General features: G+C 37.5%; 2 protein-coding genes across 7 annotated transcripts; one reads left to right on the top strand and one right to left on the bottom strand.

Moving 5' to 3' along the window:
• Positions 1-425: 425 nt before the first annotated feature.
• Positions 426-7,422, top strand: LOC148873713 (protein MALE DISCOVERER 2-like). Of its 6 annotated transcripts, none has more exons than XM_088963633.1 (15): positions 426-770; positions 969-1,435; positions 1,556-1,688; positions 1,973-2,044; positions 3,603-3,746; positions 3,849-3,992; positions 4,578-4,673; positions 4,785-4,846; positions 4,935-5,381; positions 5,476-5,666; positions 5,796-5,928; positions 6,035-6,192; positions 6,279-6,467; positions 6,580-6,867; positions 7,172-7,422. In XM_088963633.1, the coding sequence occupies exons 2-14, from the start codon at positions 1,261-1,263 to the stop codon at positions 6,838-6,840; spliced, it is 2,205 nt and encodes a 734-aa protein (XP_088819759.1). In that variant the 5' UTR covers positions 426-770; positions 969-1,260; the 3' UTR covers positions 6,841-6,867; positions 7,172-7,422. The 6 variants fall into 6 exon arrangements, with proteins under 6 accessions (XP_088819759.1, XP_088819757.1, XP_088819758.1 ...); XM_088963631.1 differs by having other exon boundaries at positions 433-770; positions 4,542-4,673; XM_088963632.1 differs by having other exon boundaries at positions 452-770; positions 4,542-4,673; positions 6,580-6,841.
• On the bottom strand, positions 7,270-12,537 carry LOC148873712 (alpha/beta-Hydrolases superfamily protein). Its single transcript, XM_088963635.1, has 2 exons — positions 12,162-12,537; positions 7,270-8,804 (listed from the first exon to the last, which is right to left on the bottom strand). Exon 2 carries the CDS (start codon positions 8,789-8,791, stop codon positions 7,502-7,504), a length of 1,290 nt encoding a protein of 429 aa, XP_088819761.1. The 5' UTR covers positions 8,792-8,804; positions 12,162-12,537; the 3' UTR covers positions 7,270-7,501.
• Between the last annotated feature and the right edge of the window lie 9,400 nt (positions 12,538-21,937).

The raw sequence follows: 21,937 nt of genomic DNA, 5'->3' as shown, positions 1-21,937 counted from the left end.
GAGATTTTAGAATTTTTTTTTTTTTTTTTTTTTTTTGAAAGTAGAGTTTCTAATTGATAGTTTCAAAAATAACATGTATTAAAAAAAATTAAAAATTCAAAAAAGAAAAAAGTTTCTAATTATATAAAAATTATTATTTTTATTAATATTAAGGGCAAAAAATTGCCATTATCCACTAGAAGCCCATATTTTAATCACTGCTGTGAGCCATTCATTGATAAGAGTATTAAGACCGGGGTCCTGGTCAAACGGGGGCAAATGAAATTTTGGCGCGTCCGGGGACGTCGGAGGTGGGATTCATTACCGCCACGAAAACCCCGCGAGGATGGATATCTCGCCGGCGGTGGCAGTTAATGGCCTGAAGTCCGGCGATCAAATGTGAGTCCACTAAAAATCTAAACACAAAAATACCAAGAAAAAAAAGAAAAATGTAATTATGTAAAAGAAAGTGGGACCGACTAAAAAAGAAAATTTAGAAAAAAAGGAAAAAAAAAAACAGGACAGTTTGGGGGGGTGGTTGGTGAGGTTGGAGAAAGGAAGGAAAACAAAGCAAGCAAAGAGAAAAGAAAAAGAGAGAGAGAGAGAGAAGAGAGAGATAGACAGCCACCCTCTGTCTTTGCTGCCTCGTTCAAAATCTCCTCCCAACCGCCACCCTTTCACCCAAATATTCAATTCGTTCTCAACCCTGTTTCAAACGAAAAAACAATAACGAGAAAGAAGAAGAAGGCGTTGATTTCTAATTGTGTTTCTGTTGTTGCCCCTAAACTTCGGTAAGTTTTACCCTCCCATCTCTCCTGCCTGTCTCTTTCCCCTTTTCAGCCCGTCTTTCCTTTTCCTTGGATTGCTTGTGAATGAGGGTTTCTTTTCAACTTGCTTTTGTTGAAAGAATTCTATATTTTTTTATTTGCCTTTTAGTTTTTATTTGGTGGGTATTTAAAATTCATTCAGAATTTGTTTTGTTTTTCCAGCTCTGGTTGCTTCACAGAGGCTCCTTCTTGGACTTTGCAGAATAATTTGAGTCGAGCTCTGCAATCCTTAATGAAGGCTTGTAATACAAATTAGATCGCAAAATACGAGGGACCCAGATTGGCAGATTGATCGACAAGCACAAGCACTATAGATTCTATAATGGTTTAATTTCTATTTTTTCTTTGTTGTTTACTGTTAAGAGTCGGTTATTGATGGGAGTGTTTGTATCAAGTTAAAAAAAGGAAAAAATAAAAAATAAAAAGAAAAAGAAGACAAAGAAAACTGGTGAATATGTGTAGCATCTTGGTCCTTGGATTGTTACTACCACCACCAACACGGCATTTGGTCTACCAAGCAATGGAGGTTAGATGGAATCCTTTTGGACTCCAGCTCCACAGAGTTCCGTGCTTTCTGGTTTTGATGCTTCTTCTGGAAATTCAACAGGGTTGGTCGCTTAATGCTGAAGGTAGTTGTTGGATAAACATGTTGTATCTCTGTATTGTTGCCATACCAGTTTTCTTATGATTAAGATTGTGTGGTTTGATTGGTATTTCTCTTTCTGAATGCAATTGGGCTGGAAGCGTAGGATGTGCTTTACTGGAGTTTCGGGCAAGAGTGAGTTCTGATCCTTATGGCGCTCTTTCAAATTGGAACCCCGATGACAGCAACCCTTGTATGTGGTCAGGCGTTCACTGTGTGGACGGTAAAGTGGAAATGCTGTAAGTTCCTGATATATTTCTTTATATTTTTTCTAGGCTGATGAATTTCTTCAAAGCATAATATGATGAATAGGTCTCTTGGTTCTTCTTTTTGAGTTCACATTTCTTTTTCATAAGTTTCTGTGTACAATGGGTTGATTTTTCAGAATAAGGAATTTTATTAACATTTATTAAACTTTTTTGAGACTTTTGTTGCTTGTGACGTTTGTTTGTTGTTGAATCTTACATTATGTTTATGTTACTTATGCTGAACAATTATTTGCATTGTTTGCCTCTATTTGTAGTGATCTACAAGGGCTTTCTCTGGAAGGAATACTGGCGCCTGAACTTGGAAATCTTACTCACTTAAGATCGCTGTAAGTAAAAAGAGTTTAACTCTCCCTCTCTGACAGCAGTGACTTGCTTAAGTCCTGGTTAATATGTTTCTTATCCTGATTAATATCATTTTTTGCAATCCTACATCTCTGTCTAATTTTCATCCATGACCTACAGTGTTAGAAGCTGTGAAACATGTGGTCCTAAGAACCGAAAGTTACATGAAATCACATTCTAATGTTACTTGTAGGAATGACATAATATAAAACAAGAAATATGAATCATGAATTCTCAAAAATTTACCAGAGAAAAATAAGATTCTCCCAACAACTCCATTATGTAATGCATCACTCTTAGAATAGCTTGCGAACTCAGCCCTAATTAAGAAGACTTAAAGTCCTATGTGGACTCTTCCTACTGGCTTCATCAAGCTGAAATTCCATGGCAGGAGTATTGGAAATCCAGGGCCTTCAGGAATTGGAGGGATATTAAGGAATGCACATGGGAATGTAATAGCTCTTTTCTCAGGCCCATTTGGAGAAGGTGATTATCTAAGGCTGAGATTTTGGCAGCTGTGGAAGGAGTAAAAAGAGCTAAAGACTTGAATATCAGTAAGCTGATTCTGAGATTGTAGTGGGCTGGTCAAAGGAAGACCAAAATGATCTCTGGCATTACAGCAATGAAAAGAGAAAGTTTAAGTGGCTGAAAAAGGATATTGATGTAAAATGTACTTGGGTGAAGAGAAGTGCAAACTCCTTTGCTGATGGGCTAGCTAGACAAGGGGTAAATAGGGTTTCTGTTTTCTGGGCTCAGTTGTAACTGTAAGCTTTTCTTTTGGATGGCTTTTGGCCTCCTTGGGGAGTTGGGAAAGTTTAGCTCCCCTCTCTTGTACCTTATTCCTTTTTATTAATGGGAAGTTCAATGCATCACTCTTAGAATTTTTAGCATATTTAAAGTGCAAAGCTCATTTTTATACTGTATTTAGAATGGTTTTTAACTATCTTAGGTCAGTACAGGTGATTAGCATGTTCTAAGTAAAGTGCTAGTTCAATAGTCAATTTCTGGATCAATGCAGTATATGCAGTGGATGCCACTTGGTGGCAAGTAGAGGATCAACGTAAACGGTAATTTAATTTCATTTCTGACATTATCTATCAAAAAAATTCATTTCTGATATTGCTAGTAAATTCTATATCATGGTAATACAAGGAATGTCTACAACTTTGGGAATGACAAACCAAAACCTTGACTTCTAGAAATAATATCAAACTTGAGATTCAAATGAGAAATCTCAGCCACCAAATGAAACATTGAAGATTCCTGTACTCTGTACCTTGACATGAGCATTCATGCTAATGGGTGCGGAAAATTTCTCTTGAAATATTCTTTATACAAAGCTGGATTCTCCTTGAAAAACAAATCTATTCTATTCAGAAGTATGCCTTATGTATAATATTGACATTAGACAAAATTTCAGTGGATGATAATGTTATATTCTTTTTTTATACTTTAATTAATGACCTCATTTTGCCTTTCATGATTGTCAACAAGTTGGTTAGAAGGTCCTCATTAAATATTTCTATTTGTTTGAATTGACAGTATCCTTTACAAGAACCACTTCTCAGGTGTTATTCCCAAAGAGATTAGTGCACTTAGAATGCTGGAGCTTTTGGATTTGAGGAATAATAATTTGAGTGGAACAATTCCAGCTGAAATTGGGGGAATGCTCTCACTGAAGCGCCTGTGAGTCCTTACAAATTTGTATCTGCGCTTCACATTCAAGGTTCTAAATGCCCATTAACATTGATTAAATTATTTCATTTTTGTTTGTTTTTGGTGTTTTAGGCTGCTTTGCAACAACAAGTTTCAAGGCACAATTCCTGTTGAGATTGGGAATCTTAGTTTGCTATCTGAATTACAATTTGATCAAAACCTCACATCTGATGAGCTAACTGGAATCAGTTGTCTAAATAGAAAATTTGGACATTGGTAAGAGATTTTATTCATGGTTTTTGTTCTTTTGTGACACTATAAGCTCTTGGATGCATGCCTTCCTATGAACATACAAGCGTTCCATAGAAGAGATCTCAATTCATCTTAGTTTCCCTAATTGAGTCTATCAATAAATTAGATTTGGAATTATTGATAAAAAAAAAAAAGATTTGGAATTTATGTGCATGTCTGGTGCAGAGTTGAGATATATTGAATTTACCTTTTAGCTAATTAGAAACATAATGATTGCTCTAACATTAAAACAAGATAGATCAACTTTCATATAATAATATTTGGGCATTCCCTACTTGAATGAATAGTTCACTTCCTATTCTAATTATATTTCATGGTTTACTAATTTTGCGCTCAATTAAATTTTGACTAGAGTGAAATCTTTTTACTCTTTATCATACAAGAATTTATTAGCTAATTTTTCTTGGGAATTATGTTCTAGCAATTATTTAGTCTTATATTCTTATGGAAAGATATTCATCAAATATACTTGTCATAAGTTTCCTTCTATTGACTTTTCAGCTTTTTTCACAGTTTTACCAGTATGTTGATGGGCCATGTTTTTGGCAGCATCTGGCAAAGCAGTTTGAAACACTTGAGCAAAGAAGATTCCTTCTTATTCAGAATTAAAGGGAAACTTCAGCTTTACCTTGAGTTGCTCCCACAGTATGTATTATATGTATCGTTATGTATTATATATATTAACTTCTTTTAAAGAACATAATAATGGTCATTACTTATTTTAAACTAAGGAAACTCTTTGCTTTTCCTCTAAAGTGTCAAGTTTGGAAGGGGCTCTTCGCATGACCATAGTGAGGAATGTTGTGATGATACACCAAGTGAGTGCAAGCTCCTTATTACATTTCTTCCATTATAACATGAAAAATTTTATGTCATTGAGCAAAAGAGTGCAAATTCTTCTTGCAGGTCCAGACTCACCGTACATATTACAAAATGTACAGGACATAGTAAATTTTGTACGGCGCAAACTGCTTCAAGAGTCAAGTAACCTCATGGCAGAACCTGCAAGTGGTAGTGCAATCCCTGAAGAGATGCCTGTTGTTCCAACTACCCAAAGTAGTGGGGCTTTTCCTGCGGTACCAAATGCTAAGAAACAATATCCTCCACCTTCATTGATGCCCCCTCCCTCAAATCCTTCATTGCACCAATCTTCCCAAAGCCCTAATGACCAACAACCAATAACTGATGGTTCATTTGGAAAAGGATGGAAATATATTCTCATCATTATTGCTGTGGCATTAGTTCTCATCATTGTTGTAGCAATGCTTTGTACATGCCGAAACCGAGCAGTGAGAACCATAGGTCCTTGGAAGACTGGATTGAGTGGCCAATTACAGAAGGCATTTGTCACTGGTAATATTGTTACTCAAAATTTATCATCTGTCATCTTAGTTGCACTAAAAAAATGGCATATTGAGAAATGAAACATTTATTATTTGAAATATAGGGGTGCCCAAGCTGAATCGTTCAGAGCTAGAAGTAGCCTGTGAAGATTTCAGTAACATTATTTGTACCATTGAAGAGTGCACAGTGTTCAAGGGAACTTTGTCCAGTGGCGTTGAGATTGCAGTTGTATCAACTACAGTTACGTCCTCTAAAGATTGGTTGAAATGCTCAGAGATGTCCTACAGAAAGAAGGTATGTGATTTTAGTTGTGACTAATAATATACCTTGGAATTAAGTTGGTAGGACACTATAAAGTAGGCACCCCAAAACCACCATAATCTTAACATTCTTTATTTTTTGTTTGGTATGGACCTACATTAGATTGATACTCTCTCACGAGTAAACCACAAGAATTTTGTCAATCTTTTGGGCTATTGCGAAGAAGATGAACCTTTCAATAGGATGATGGTATTCGAATATGCTCCAAATGGAAGTCTCTTCGAGCATTTGCATGGTAATAATTCCATTTTCATTCTTTATTTATCTGTACTACGAACATACCACATAAATAAGAGGCTTGGATTTTGAAAGGGAAAAGCATTATAATTTTTGTCTTGCAGTTAAGGACGCTGAACATCTTGACTGGAATACCAGGATGAGGATTATTATGGGAGTAGCTTATTGTCTTCAATACATGCATCATGAGCTGAACCCACCTGTAGCACATTCCGATCTGCAATCTTGTTATATTTATTTGACAGATGATTATGCAGCTAAGGTACAGACAAAGTTCTTTTAAGTCCACTCAGATCTTCATTGTTGTTGAGTACTATTATTTATTAATTTATTTGTCTAATGCTACAGATTGGAGAGATCTTTTTCTCAGCACATGGCTGCTCCAATTCAAAGGCATCTGGTGAAGATGAAGCAGAGCATTCTTTATTGCCTCCACTTTCTGATCCTGAAACAAATGTCTATAGTTTTGGATTATTGCTGCTAGAAACTATTTCTGCCAGGCTTCCATCTTCTGAAGAAGGGTCTCTTTTGAACTGGGTAAAGAAAACATGTCTCTTGACCCTTCATTAGCTTTTTAGTCTTAGTTGACTAGTTTTATAATTTTTGTTTTTAATCATGTTTTCTTTTACATAAAATATTTCATTCCCAGGCTTCTGAATACTTGAATGATAAGAAGAACATCAGTTCCATGATTGATCCCACACTCAAATCATTCAAAAACGAAGAGCTTGACATCATCTGTGAGGTGATTGAGGAATGCACCCATCAGGATCCAAGGCAGAGACCAACGATGAGGGAGATCACCTCAAAACTGAGGGAGGTGATTCCTATCTCACCTGATGCAGCAACCCCGAGGCTTTCTCCACTCTGGTGGGCAGAGCTGGAGATCCTTTCAGTGGAAGCTACATAAGGTCTGGTTGACTTTCTTCTCTGCTTTGTAAGTGTCGTCTCTCTCTCTTTGCCTGTAGCTGTTATGTGCAGAAAAGAAAAATAGCTATATAATTCCTTGTCCTGCATATCTATGTATTTATCCTTTCTTCTGGATTCAAGTTATCTTTTCCTGTCTGCATCTTTGTACACCATTGCGATGATTTTTTATTTGATTCTTTCCTATTCCCCATAGCCAACACAACAAAATTGTGAACCAAGATTTCACATAAAGGTTTCTTGTCCCACCTTATTCTGTCAGGTCTTGTGAAGCTTTGCATATATTCAATTTTGCTCTGTTTTTCTCAAATCAGATTGTATCTGTGCCTGCTGACGATGGATGGAGGGAGCTTGTGGTGCAGGATGCATATTTCCAGTAAGCATGTAATGAAGGAAAACTGTAAATGGGTAATTTGGCCTGAATCCAGTTCAAATGAATAATCTCATTGACCAAATCACAAGAATGTAGCATCTATATTTGACCATATTCATTTCAAGACTTGTAAAAATTTAACCAACATGACATGAATTAATCCAGAGTCTCAGAGTAGATTATTTGATGGTACAACTCTTTATCGAAGTAGTGTATAATAACTGGATGCGATCTATCAATCATCAAACCGCACTGAAATGGATAATCGAACTCAAAACTCAGGGACAGGAATATCATCTTCAAATGGCGGGGTCAGCTCCCATTCCTCATCTTGGTTAAGCACCATGCCCTTGTTCTTCTCAACCCACCATGACGGAGGAACCAATAACTCTTCTTTTAGATAATCACAGGACTTGTTAACCAGAGCAATAGTTCTCTTCACCTTCAATTCGAACTCCTTGTCTGCTCCATTCCAACCCGCAACCACATGCAACATCGCTTGAAGGTTATGCCAGTCACTGGGATTCTTGGAGTCTTTCAAGCTTGGCGATTTCCGAGTGTCAATCACAAGCTCAGTGCCAGTGTAATGGTACCCCAGTGCCCTGCTTGGGTAGTGTGGTATTAGATCTATTGCGTTCTTTACGTGCAAGATTCGGAGGTTCGGAAACTTCTTGATCCTCTGATCGAATGCCTTGTTACCCACCTGTGGGCAGCCGAACACAATTGCTGCTACAGGGATCGACAACCCGTTCTCGACGACATCGAAAGCGCTCAGGATTGCTAGACATGCGCCAAGGCTATGACCTGTTAGTGTAAGACTTAGCTCCTCGTCTTTGTATTGCTCCACCAGTTCTTTCATTTTGGTTACGAACTGAGCTCTGGCACTCAGTTTAGTGAAGGGGGATTTTGGGTCGTTAGAGGTGTAGATGGTGAACCAACCCTTCATGACCTTCGGCGTCCTATCTTCCTCCTCCTCCTCGTCACTACTGTCGCCGCTGCCATTGTTGTGAACTCTGTCCAGGATAAGATCGTACCAGTGGTGTTGCTGTTGAGTATGGTCTTGCGTCTGTGAATTCAGTAGTGACTTGATGGACTTGGGCTTTGCATCGGCGACATCGATCCACTCGTAATTCCGAGTGGTTCCTCGCCATGCTACGTATATCTCGCGTCTCCCTAAAGCTTTTTTACTGACATGGTCGGAGGTGACGGCGATGTATCCAATCCAATTGGATTCGCGGTCCCAGGCTTCCCGTGAGAGGGAGTGGAGGAGGAAGGCTTGAGGGACGTCGACGCGGGAGGTGGCATAGAGGAAGGCAGCAACTTCATAGTCAGAAGCGGGCTGGAATTTTACCTTATCAAAGAAGGAACGCTTACCATAGCGGCTGCTGCCACAGTACTTAGAGCGTGGGTCGCTGTTGAATGCGTCGTAGGTGGCTTGGCAAAGATCCCCACATCGGAGGATCAGTCGCCGGAGGCTTAGGTTTAGTGGGTCGAGCAGACCTTCCCACTGTTTGCTTCCTAGCAATTCCGCCCATGTTGGTTTTGGCTTGTCCATCTCCATGATAGAGTTTACTCTGCTAGATAGAAGCAGGCAGAGAGAGAGAGAGAGAGAGAGAGGACGATTAGCGGGTGATAATTGAGTAAAAGAAAGAAAGCGACTTGTCGCAAAATGAAAATCGATTTTAGAATGGAAGATGATTCAATAAGGATAATGTTCTCATTTAAAAATACTAAAACAAAATTAATAAATGATAAACAGTTGAAATATATAACAAAAAAAGGAGGCCGGTATTCGGTCAAATCATGTTTTTGGCAAACGGACTTGGGTCTCATCCTGTTTTTAGTGGATAGGGATCTGCTATCACTAAACGGTCATACTGTCCCAACATGCCTCTGTACTCTGCAAAGAGACGGGATCTGCTCCTCACGTAGGGCGCCTCACACCTACCTCACATGCATTTCGTACCATGCATTGGGAATATCATCCATATTTATAAATTATTATTCATGGGAGATGTTCTCAATGCACATGGATGTGTCTGTGAGGCACCCATGTGTAAGGAGCAAATCCCGTTCCCTTTGCAAACATCTACTTGGACCTTGGAATTCACATCAGCTCCCCATTGGCACCTAAATTGATGAGACCAGATCATGCTCCCCTCACACGTACATCATACCATGCATTGGGAACATCTCCCATACTTATTAGTTATTATTCATGGGAGATGTTCCCAATGCATGGTGGATGTGCCTGTAAGGCACCCATTTGTGAGGAGCAGATCCTGTTTCCAGTGTGATATCCCAAGACACGGTTCGGATGTGTTGTGGGAGCGTAGATGCGAATTCTGGGCCTTGTCATTCATGGAGATGTTCAGTTGTACAGCTACAATGGCATGTTGGGACATTGTTGGGACTGCATGTTGGTATCTTATCTGAATTCATTGTTGGTTTATGGATTCACACCATGTCTTCTTTGATCTAGCTTTCTGAAAACTCCAGTTCATTAATTTAAGCATAGAGTGCCTACACTGGATAAAGAAGTCCAGGTATTCTGATATTTTCTCTTTTTCTTTACGGCTCGACCAAGCGACTTACCTAATTTGACATCCCAGTTGTTCACCAACAAAAAGCATCAGATCGTGCACCAATCTGAAATCTTCTTCTTAACCGTCCAAAAAGTAGACGAGACCATAACCTATCATGTTCAGAGAGATAGTGCTATGAAAGTTTCATAAGAACTCTGTTTTTAAGTGAAACCTCTTCAAGTCCCAAACCACCATGATATTTTCTCTTCGTAAACTTAGACCAGATTGTAAGTTGTATCCCCACTAGAAATCAAATAGAGTTGATGCTGGGATGATTAGCTTGTGACAAATTAAGTGTAGACATGAAATAGGTAGGAATGGAATGGACTTAATTAGTACTTCTCTACCTGCATGTGAGAGACAATGAGCCTTCCAAGTGGCCAGCTTATTTTTTAATTAATCAAGAATAAAATGCCTAGTTAAACGACCACCATGTTGTAGAAGGGAGGACCAAGAAATTTATAAGAGAAACTCCCATATATTGTGCAAGAGCAGCTCTTGTTCTCCCATGAACATTTCTACTTAATGTTTTAAAATCCGATCCAAAATTGAAACTGTTCTGACCATCAGTTTTCAGGTTAATGGTTCGATCGTTCGATTTAAATGGATGGCCTGTTCTGACAAAAAAAATAATTAAAAATAATTAAAATAAAAAGTAGTAAAAATTTTTTGAATGGGTCGATGGTTCAATTGCCTGTGTCAATCGGCTATTGACCAATTCAATGATTTTTGGCCAAGGATAAAATTTGAGGTAAAACATAACTAATTGCTTGGACGGTTTCCGGACTGAATGTCTGACTGTCCATAACGTGAGTTCAAAAACCTTGTTTCTACTAAAATAAATAGATGATTTGGAAAAATTCATCTCTTGACCTAAGTAAGAGCTAAACTCGAAGAAAAGCTATTCAAGTGTTTGAATTTCTCGTTCATTATTTCTGCCAAACACTATGATGTTACCAACAAACATCAGTTGATTAGGGCAAGGCATTCTCTAGAATGCTTGATGCCCTTAAGAGACCCGTCCTCCTATTGAATAGAAAACATATGTGAAAGTAGGTCATATAGAGTGAAGAAGTATGGAAATAGAGGGAAACCTTGTCGAAGCCCTTGTCTAGGTGTAAAGGATGGTCCAAGTTTTTCATTCAATAGTATGACATGCTCGAATCAAGGAACAAAATTAATTAAAGAAGCCATGTTTCTGAAGACTCCATAAGAGAAATTCCCACTCGACTTGGTCATTAGCCTTGGAGAGGCAATGATTTGATTGCCTTGATTTGATCGTCCTGACTTTGCTTGCCAAGGGTGAATGCATTATGAAAGGTAGTGGGGACAATAACAATATCCAACCTCTTGCATATAATCTTACTAAATAATATGGTTTTTAAAAACGAACTGGTCAGGGAACCGGTTTCCGGTTAAACGGTTCAACTGTTTGGATCGAATGAATTGACCTGTGATGTCATAAACAAATTAAAAATAAAAAATATATTTATAAATAATAAAAAAAACATAAAATTAAATAAAAAACAAAAATAATACATTATTTAAAACTATCTAAATAAAAAATAATATAGTACAAAACACAGAAAATATAAAAATAAAATACAGAAAAATTCTAAAAAATACAGAAAAACACAAAAGATACAGAAAAAAAAAACTATTTAAATACAAAAATAACAAAGTACATAAAAAGTAGAAAATACTGAAAAAGGGAAAAATAAAACAAAACATATAGAGATTTCAAGAAGAAAACCCTCAAAATATTAAAGTCAAATTACAAGAATACAAAGCTCTATGTTTGGATTCAAGAATCAAGAATCAAGAACCATACGAGGTCCTATTATTAGTTGGAATCTAATATGCACTGTGTTACTTAGAAATCAAAAGAAAAATCAAACAACACCTAACAGATGAACTCTTAGAATCATCAATGACTCGGATTTTTAGTTCAGTCCAGCCTCTAAGCAATAGGACTGTTCAAAAGTTTAAATAATCAGAAGTTTGATGTCATTTTGTAGTTTATTATCCTATTTAACTGAAAGCAAAACTTCCTTATGGTAAACTAATTAGAAGAAAGAAAACGTTTGTAAATAAACCCGTTTTATGATTTACCTTTAGGGTTAAATAGAGGCAAGCAAGTTCAGATCCAAAGAAAGTTCAGTTCTGCATGTTTTGGTTCAACTATCAAGAGTAGTCGGCAGTGAAAGAGATGCCCTTTGTGTATATAATATCTATAAATAAACCCTTAAATCTCTATATAAAATTCAGTGCCCACTAACAAAGGGAATGTAAAGTCAAAGAATCATTTAAACTCACAACAAGATTCAAAAAAAAAAAAAATTATACCTTCAGGCCTTCATGGTTTCACTGCAAAGTGCCGGTAATGGTGGTGTGACAATGGGCTTGCCACCGGTAGGCTCGGGCTTCATCACAGGCAAGTTACCATTGCAAGTGCTGCTCCAACTTGCAGAATCGCCAATGGTGGTGTTACTGCCACTGCAAACTCCCTGCCTGCCGCTGCAAACTTGCCTACCGCAACTCTTATTGTTGGAGCCTGGAAATGCTACAAAATACGCTGGCCGCCATTGCAAACTCACCGTTGCCAGTCACCATTAATTTCCATTGGTTGGTGTGTGTCGCCGTCGGACACTGGAGGTGTTGGCTGCCGCCTGTGGTTGGTTGGGTGTGAGGGTTGAGAGGAGGGAAGGGTTAGAACGAAAATGGGGTTCTAACCCTAAAGGGCCTAAACATTGGATTTTGGGCTGGGGATATTGAAGTCATTTTATTTTTTGTTTTTTTTTTATTTAAAAAAATGAAAATAAAAAAGGATAACCCATGAACCGCTGCCCGGGTCGAACAGTTTAACGGTCTGACCGCCTGAGTCAGCAATTTTCTGACCTTTTCAATGTTTTTTTAGGAATTTCTGATTTCTAGTATAACGGGATCTAGGGGGTTGACCAGTTACCGGTTTTTCCAGTCCAACTGTCCGCTCCAGTCCGATTTTGAAAACCATGGTAGTATCATTGACTTATTGGATAAGCCATGGATTGGAGAATAATACATTTTGTACAGAAAACACCAAATCTTTCCCTATATCATCCCAACAGATCTAATAAAAGGAGTGACAAGGAATAGATGTAAACGCAGGGTGTGAAGAAGAGAAAAGATGAATATAATAGTCCTGCACTAGTGTAGAAATAACAGCCTATAAAATTTCTAATTTCCATGTGTAAGGCTGGTGGATGTGATGGTTTGTACTCTGAAATCCGAGGAGCTGCTCCAATTACTGCGTTGGTAAGGGGAAAGGGAGGAAAGACAAGCAGCCAAACCCCTGGAGAGGTTGCCTATATACCCTCCGACAAAGGATTAAGCCAATGTAGCTCGTTGGAACTGAAATCCCGGCAATGTGATGATGGGTGATGGATGGCTACATGGGAGATGGAGGATGGTTGGAATGGAAAGAAGGGAGAGAAAGAGAAGAGAAATGGCAGTTTAGGGATGGAGGATGAGGTCCAAAAGTCTTATCAAATGGATAAAAAGTATCTATTTATAGTTTTTGGGTGCACATTTAAAAGCTTCTTGAGTTGTCATTCCTTCCCTAGTTTATCCTCTCAAAGTTTTTTTTACACATTGTGATTAATATAACTTTCCAAAACTTTTTTGTTAGTTATCATTTTCATGTTTACCCTTTCGTTCTAGAATCACTACAAGAAAATCGGTCTAAGGCAGCGGTCGCCTGACCGTCGGCTTAGGCCTTAAGACTGCGGACTTTGATCTAAGGTGGCGGTCTTCAGTCCGCCCCCTAAACCTCTGCCGGCTTAGGTCAAGACCGCTGCCTTAGATGCAAAAGACCGTCGCCTTAGGTGGCCGGTTCAATTTGCTCTAAAGCGGCGGTCACACCGAGTCGCCGGCTTAGCATCATTCAGGCGGCGGTTTAGACTGCCGGCTTAGATACCAAAAGACCACCGCCTTAGATTTCTACCAAACTCCCTCATGCTCTTAGGTGGTAGTCTAGACTGCCGGCTTAGATCTGTTTAGACCGCCAACTTAGGTCTGTCTAAATGTTGTTTCCGTTTTTAGGCGGCGGCCTGGACCGCCGGCTTAGATCTCTTCAGACCGTCGCCTTAGGTTTTTTATGTCTAAGGCAGTGGTTGTATGACTGCCGGCTTTGCCTTTTTTTCATTATTTATATCAATTTGATTTCTACATTTTTTTAGTACCTGTTTAATATAGATCTCATGGCACATAATACATAAAAATCAATCTAAATAAAAAATTCTTAATTAAATTATTTATTATTATAATATCCAAAACATATTGCTTAAATACAATATCCAATTGACGTATAAAACGGTACAAGGCATTTAAAAAAAATCTTCTTGATTAATGTAACACATCTTCATATTTAACTTCAGCACCCCAACTGCAGCAATAGTAGAGCCACCCTTCTCTGTTATCAGGCCTTCTTTACCACTTTCTTCCAACCTAACAACTTGAGAAAATCTCTTGGTCATCTATTTTATGAAGTCACTAGATAGTGAGACTGGATTCCGGTGCTCATTGCCGCCAACAACAGGGACAACCATCAAGTTGGCTTACTGTTTCTTCCTTTCCTGCATGGCTTTCTGGTGATCCTTGTAAAAATCAAAATCATCCAGGATAGATCAATTTCATAATCCTTGAAAATGTTCAACATTTCAATTCCTTGATCCAATTTGACCTGCAAAAAATACTGGTATTAGATAGAAAAAGAAATTAAGGTTGACATGAAAACCCACATGGGCACTACATCAAAAGCAAACAAATAAAACATAACCAATAGTATATCATGCATACATAATAAAATGGGCCAAGGAACCTACAAGGTATAATTTAGCTCTGCCCCTGGTATTCAGTCCCTGCTACTGCTAATCTCTCTTTATTCTTATTATTTTTTTCAGGAGAAGTTAATCTCTATTTAAAATTCTGTGTGCATTATATGATATAATAAACCCAACCCGACCCAAGTCAAGTAGGATTTAAGTTGAACAGTTCATGGTAATCTTTAGGTCAAATTAGGTTAAGACTGAATGTTCAGTACACATGGACTTGCTACTGTTAGCTCCACAAAACCCAAACCTGCCCAAGTTGCACTCTTTATAGACTCCAAAAGAGAAAGACAAGCTTATCCCCTTTTGTAGTTTGTCCTCCACAGCAGTTGCACCTACAAGAATTAAATCTTTTTCCATCTTATCTGATACCTGTTCAAGCATCACCTCTCTATCACCACCTACATTAGTCTTTGCCTTGAGAAATTCACTGTTCCAGTTAGAATACTCAGCCACTTCTAGCTTTCTATATGCAAGTGCCAAAGTCTGCAAACCTGCTTCTCCATATTCACTTAGATGCCTACTTGTCTCCTCCAAATATGTTCTTCCATTTTTGGCTAACCGGTCAAAAACTATGCTGCATGATCCAAGCAAGAAAACATACAGTGAGTGTTTGAAAATGAAATTAATGTAGCTTTAGGAGAACACAACCAAAATGGATGGCTTGACCTACTAGAAAACTTGAAGATCTCTTGGGGAAAACACATTCTACAAACAAAAAATAGCATATAAATCAGACCTGTCTGCACCTTTGCACAGAAGAAGAATCTCTCCATTTTTGTCCTGAACAATAACAGACATCCGCTTCCATTTGCTACTAAACTCCAATAGATATAGAATTTTTAACTCCCTGAAAATGTTCCAACAAATAGGTGGATTAGATGCCATGAATCAAAACAATGAAGAATTGGAAACCCTAAAATATGTTTGTATTCTGACCTTTCAATCAGGTGCTCAGAAGAAGGATATCTTCTGGTTGCAAGTACCACCAGTCTGGCATCCCAAACTTTGTCTTCACAGCAAATCCTATCGAGTTGATCAACGATATCAGAACAAGAAGGGTACAAAGGATGTATATTATTTTATCCATTTAACTCCAGACATGTCACATATCTACCACACTCTTTTTTTTTGACATGTTTATTCTGCTCAACACTCTAATTCCATACCAGATTGGGTTTAAAACCAAACTACAAAAAAGCTTGTAATATTGCATATAGAAAAGCAAAAGTTAGATACATTATTTATTTATTTATCCTCTTCTCTTAACAAACAAAAGTGAATGATCAAACAACTCAGTCCAACTTAATAAAGCCTTAATCCAACTATATTAAATCTACTAAAGTGGGTTTGGTTGGCCTCAATTAACCCAACTAGAAGGTAAAAAAGCAGAATTCCCACCAGGCTTCAACATCAAAGCAGATCCTTTACAAAGGTGGAGAAGATCATCCATGCCATTCTCACCCCCATCCATTTAGCAAAATCTAAGAATAATAATCTGTCCCAACTGAGAGACATGTACTATATGTTAATCAAAGCCAGAAAAAAAGAAAGAAAAATAAAAATATTTACAAAATACACTACTGTTCTTCCTCATATAGAACTTAGAAAAATAATCTAGGCTTATGGAGACTGTAGGTGAGGATTGTTAAAAATTACTGCTTAACTCGTTCTCAGATTTCTTTCTACACTTGTAGGTTGTTTGAGCAACTCGTGGCCTTCTGAAGCCCTATCTTGTTTGCCATTTGAATGGTTCTAATTTTGTTTGTTTGTCAATTCAAGGAGTTAATGAGTGGATATTAAGGAGGCTCAAAAAAGTACAGCTTACCACACTAGCTGACCAATACGACTCTGGTCTGATTATTAATAAGTTAATAATTTGTTGGGTGATAAGTTCCTACATTTATACTCCATTAGGATTTTTGTCCAATCTCATAGATGCCTCAAAATATATAGAATTTTAGATGAACAAAGTACTACAACTGAAACAGCCTTATTGTTCATGTCTCAAAATTCAAGGTGTCCATATTGTGAAGCCCATAAAAAAGAAACCAAAATGCTGAATATCATCACTGTATTAACCCAATCTAAAGTCCGAACAGTCTTTCAAAAAAAAAATCTAAAGTTTGAACCCGTGTACAAGAGAAATTTTATCATGTTTCAGTCAGAGACTTGGGTAAGATGTATATAGAGAAAGGAAAGAATAAAAAACAATTATTCATTGGAAAAATCCATTTGAGCATACTGACTACTTTTTCATATAAAAGGTCTTCTATAGGCTTTCCAATGGTTACACAAACCAGATGAAAAGGGATATTCTGCAACAGCCCTCATAGAACAGACTGTTGTATTGTTTGAATCACATAATATTCTTCTCTTTCTTTTTGTTTGTTTAGGTGCTTTTCCATTTTAAATTGCCAAAATGGTGGGGATACTGACTGTCTGTAGGCCATGAACCGAATCAAACCAGCTTTTTGTGCTTGCACATAAACCCAGTAACACAGAGAACTAGTCTGCATATCCCGTGATGGCATAGGGTATTTTTGAACCCATTATGATGATGATAGTCATTTTCTACTATTTAATGTGAAACCTCCTAAAGCTCTCATTCCACCCACACAGCCTCAATAGCCCAAATTGCTGAAGGAGTGAAAAAACAGAAGAAGAAGAAGAAAATTGCCATGGTATTAAACTGGAAGGGAGTCTGGTTCCCTTTTCTTGGTTGAACCGTCTGGTTCAGCCTCAAAACTGTCAAAGTCATCCAGTTTGAATAAGTTTAGCTTTCAAAACTTTGATTAGTTATTACAGGGCTTTTGTGATACAAGTACAACCATATTGGTTAGGTTGAACTTTATGGCAACTAGTCTTTTGATTAAATTTCCTGAAGAAAATTTGTATACTAGATCATTAGTGCTCATGACCACCTCATGTGTGGCCCCAATTAGAATCAAATTTGACAGCCTTTTTTGATAGCTCCCTTTAGCTCTAAGTCTCTAACCCAAAGTAGGGTCAATCCGAGACAATGACCATATGCTAACAGAGATGGCCCATGAAAATCCTTAGAACCAAATGATTCAAAGTCACATGTGATTGCTATTGTGCTAGGTTCTTCCAATGTTGAATGTGCAGTCAAACTTGAACTGTGCTTGTATAGCAAACTGGATCTTTGAGAAAAAAAATTATGCGGGACCTTTAGTTAGGGCTTCCAAGTATAGTTGTAGATTGAAATTAATCTCTGGTGACGGAAGAAACCAAAATAGATTAAATGGTAGGTATAGTGACAATGGAAATACTACAGTCTACAGCCTATATTTTGACTACCAAAGTGACAATATGCAATAATCTTAAACAGCTCTAAGGATAGAGACATTTGAAGGATTTGACTTTGACCCATTTGTTAATGGCTGAAATAGATGGGACCCATTTGAATGTGAATTGTATTGATAGAAGACAAAATGCCCAGAAGTAAAAGATTTGACTTTGACCAAAATCTAAGGATAGAGAAATCATATATGGTGGGTCCCAATTCCCACCCTACGAGTGGCAATTAGTGGATTTATCAATAAAGTTATCTCCTCCCCCTCAGCCCATATTGGCACATGTAGGGCCTGGACTTGTTCACAAAGGCCTATACTCAAGTACATCAATCCATGGGTTGAAGGCCTGTGGCACTATAGATTTCTGGTATTGTACCTGGCATCGGTGTAGTAGGCTTTAGAGTTTAGTCTCAACTCTCCAGGCCTCTTGCAGATTATTGAAGCTGATTGCTGAATTGTCTGATAAAAAGTTGGTGATTGTTTAGAACGGGCTTTAGAATTTGGGCTGAATTGCAGAATGCCATCTAAACAATCACCACTTACCAAACTCGGCCATAGTGGAAACTAGGAATGCATACAGAAAGAAAGAAAGGAACACAGGGCATATAGTCCATAAGAGGAAAACCCAGAAAACAAAAATAGTGACAAAAGTGTATCAAGATTTTGAACTTTTTATATTTAGCAATAAAAAAAGAAACCAGGAAATAAGCATAACTGAATGAGGCACCAGATGTCAACCACAGTATAGATAATGCATTAAAGTTTTGCAATAAGTGATTCTAGCATACTTCACAGGTATAACAGTTGAGTATATCTCATAGTAAGTAATTAGTGAATTTTTACCACATAATGGTTTTGTAGAAACAAACAAGTCTTCCTAACCACAGAATTATTTATGTGTATTTATGTGAAACATAGATTCATGAAAGCATCATGCAACGGAACCTAAAAAAGAGGTTCACATTTCACCATTTTTTCAGTTCTGTATAAATCTAAATCCATGAATTTTGCCAAAGGAGATTTCAGAACTTATAAACATAAAAAAATATATATATTTTCTATTGATAAGAAAAGTCTTCTTAAAGAAAAATCAAGTGATGGAAATAAAAGTCTTCTATTGTTAAGAAACCCAACCCACCCAAAACAAAACTCCATCTTCTAAATCTCTACCAATCTCTAATTGCTTCATATCTCCAATTCCTACTAAACATCTTTAACCCGCAAAATCAAGTGATGGAAATAAAATCCAAGAAAGAAAATGAAACGGCAAGAAAACAAATATAACATCAACAAATTAAGAAAAAGGAGAAATGAAGTATTATCATGTTAGATAGCATACCACAAGTGTGCCCAAAAATTCTTTTGATGGTGATATTGGGTTCCTCATATCCCACAACTGTTATAAATATCATAAAAGCATTACTTAGACTAAAATTGATAATATTTATAAGATAAGACTATGATAATAGGACCAAAATCCTTAATAATAAGACACATATTTGTACCCTTAGAGAAGGTGAACTGTCATGCAACAACAAGCTGAGTTGCAATATCAGGATTCCATTGTAAAGCAGAGCTTTGCCTCTATTTGAATCTAACAAACTGTCGGAAACAGAAAAGCCATGTCTAAATATACAATTCACCACGTAGATTCATTACCAGAAAAGTGCCACACTACTGAAAATAGTAGAAAAACATTCACTCTCAGATAAACAATGCGCAAATTCTATATAGGTTTTTAAAATATTCTGGAAAATAAATATGTATTCATTGTCCACCTAGGGTCCCATTATGTGAAGTGGATGCAAGTATATGTTGAACCTTGTTATTCCATGATAAGAAAGAAACATCACTTTGAGCACCAGAACCAACACCCTGAAAAAGTTTTCACTGATTAAATGCTACAAATATCTTAAAAGAAATAGGATTGCATAGTCAAAGCTCAAGTCAACTAAACATAGCCTTATCCCAATTCCGGTTTGACTAGAAAATCCGCCGAAGGTATTATTATAGACCGCCGCGCCAGCCTTTTAAACCAACGTAAGCGGCGGTCTTTGAAAGAGCACCGGCTTAGATATGCCTATAGCGGCGGTCACAAGGACCGCTGGCTTTAACCATTTTTCTTGTAGCGAATATTCTTTGTTTAGTCATTTAGGTCACATGTTTTATTCTTCTTATAGAATAAGATGGCTTGGATGCACCTTTGTTTCTAAAATGTTCATCCCTTAGTTGTGCACATTAATTTGAAGCCTAATAGAGTTGATTCCCATAAGTCATGCAAGTATGTTCTGTGGCAAATTCCAAAAATTGGTATTATCAAAATAAATTTTGATGCATCCCAACTAAACAATGAGTTGTGCTCAATCGCAGCCATAGATAGGAACTTCATGGGTGAGGTGGTAGATTACAAGGCTTACTACTTAAGTTCAACGACAATCAACTTGGCGGAAGCTTGGGCCGCGTGGGAGGCTCACAACTTGGCAATGAATTTCCCAAACCATTCCATCATCATTGAAGGTGACTCCTTGATCGTGATTTCTTGTCTGAAATGGCTCATCGACCCCCCTGGAATCTACGAAGCATCAATGAAGAGTGTTTGGATTTGAAGAATCCAGAAAATGAAGACTTGGTTTACAATCATGTGTATCGAGAAGCTAATCAAGTGGCAGACTGGCCCGCCAATCAAGCCTTTTCTTTTCAATAGGGTATAGTAAGTCTCAATCTTAGTGATCTTCCATGGAATCTAGCTTGTATTTGTAAGTCTGATTTATGGGAATGTGCTACCCTCTGTCTTGTGTAGCCCCTCTCGGTTTCTATAAAAAAAATTAATTGGTATTTTATTGGAAAATTGAGTACTTAAATTTAATTAACCAAATTGGCCCAGGTTTAATTCCCGAGTTGGCTGAATTGTGTACTTATGTAAAGCCACCCTCTTACAACATGGTTGTCACAAAACCAATAATGAATGCCATTGTGGCGCTTTCAATTTACCATGGAAAGATGGATGAAAAAATTTGGTTTGTTTGTCACCAGCTTACAGGTTACAGCCAATAATTGTGGGCCTATTGTTTCTAAAATAACTCCATTTTCAAAAGTTTATCTTTTTTTTGAAAGGTGAAGAAGTGTACTACACAACGGGGGGTGGTATGTCCTAAAAAATCTGCAAAACAAATAAGAAGGGAAGGGGGAAGGGAATTGATACAAAAATCTAGGTTAAGGGGTAGAAGAAGAAAGAGCTTCTCATGAGCAAGCCAATCTGCTGCGTAGTTAGCTTCTCTGAAAAATGCTAGTACCAAAGACCTCCCTCAAATAGAAATCTCCTCCTCAAGAAACAAGAGATGATACCTTTCAAATTCCAAGGAACTTCCACCTTTTTGCTGAGGCATGAGATGACCAATAATGAATCACTCTCGATTATAATAAGATGCTCTCTATAGTTTGTCGCTTGAATATGTGCTTTCCATGCAGCCCAAATACAATCCTTAGGCGGTTCTCTTCAAAAGTTCAAATACATCAATTTTGGCCATAGTGAGTTTGCCCACTATTTCCTTAATTTTACTAGAGAAAGTTTTCAATGTTCCTACGAGCCCAAGTAGAAAAATGAAGTTTGCATTAACTGGAACGTTCTCAAAAATAAGCTTGACACTCAACCCAAAGCTAGTGGGCATGCTATTGATTGTGTTGAGTTGAGGCATGAAAATTCATTGGAGAGCAGAATAGAAATTTCCCTTTCAACGAATAAATAAGTAAAATATGAAAAGAAAAAAAAAAGAAGTTCAGAGAAAAGGTAATTAGGGCCTCTTCCACACAAATGACTTCAAAGTCTTCAATCTTGACAAGTTTCTTCTCTCTCTAGAGAGAGAGAGAGAGTTGGTGTAAGGGTGTTTTTTTTTCTCCATTCATGATTTTCAAATTGAGAGAGAAAAGAGAATGAGTA

This window comes from Nelumbo lutea, chromosome 1 (genome assembly GCF_056320005.1).
Source record: "Nelumbo lutea isolate HS-2025 chromosome 1, American lotus-T2T, whole genome shotgun sequence".
NCBI lineage: Eukaryota > Viridiplantae > Streptophyta > Magnoliopsida > Proteales > Nelumbonaceae > Nelumbo > Nelumbo lutea.
The sequence above is the reverse complement of the archived record's forward strand: the minus strand, read 5'-3'. Positions and strand labels throughout refer to the sequence as shown.

What these genes read in the sequence shown, in the direction of transcription:
- LOC148873712 (XM_088963635.1), bottom strand. Translation starts at nt 8,791, where the DNA reads ATGGAGATGGACAAGCCAAAACCAACATGGGCGGAATTGCTAGGAAGC.
- LOC148873713 (XM_088963630.1), top strand. Translation starts at nt 1,261, where the DNA reads ATGTGTAGCATCTTGGTCCTTGGATTGTTACTACCACCACCAACACGG. An exon ending in TACCTTGAGTTGCTCCCACA is followed by an intron (nt 4,674 to 4,784) that starts GTATGTATTATA and finishes TTTCCTCTAAAG; the next exon opens with TGTCAAGTTTGGAAGGGGCT. An exon ending in CAGATGATTATGCAGCTAAG is followed by an intron (nt 6,193 to 6,278) that starts GTACAGACAAAG and finishes CTAATGCTACAG; the next exon opens with ATTGGAGAGATCTTTTTCTC.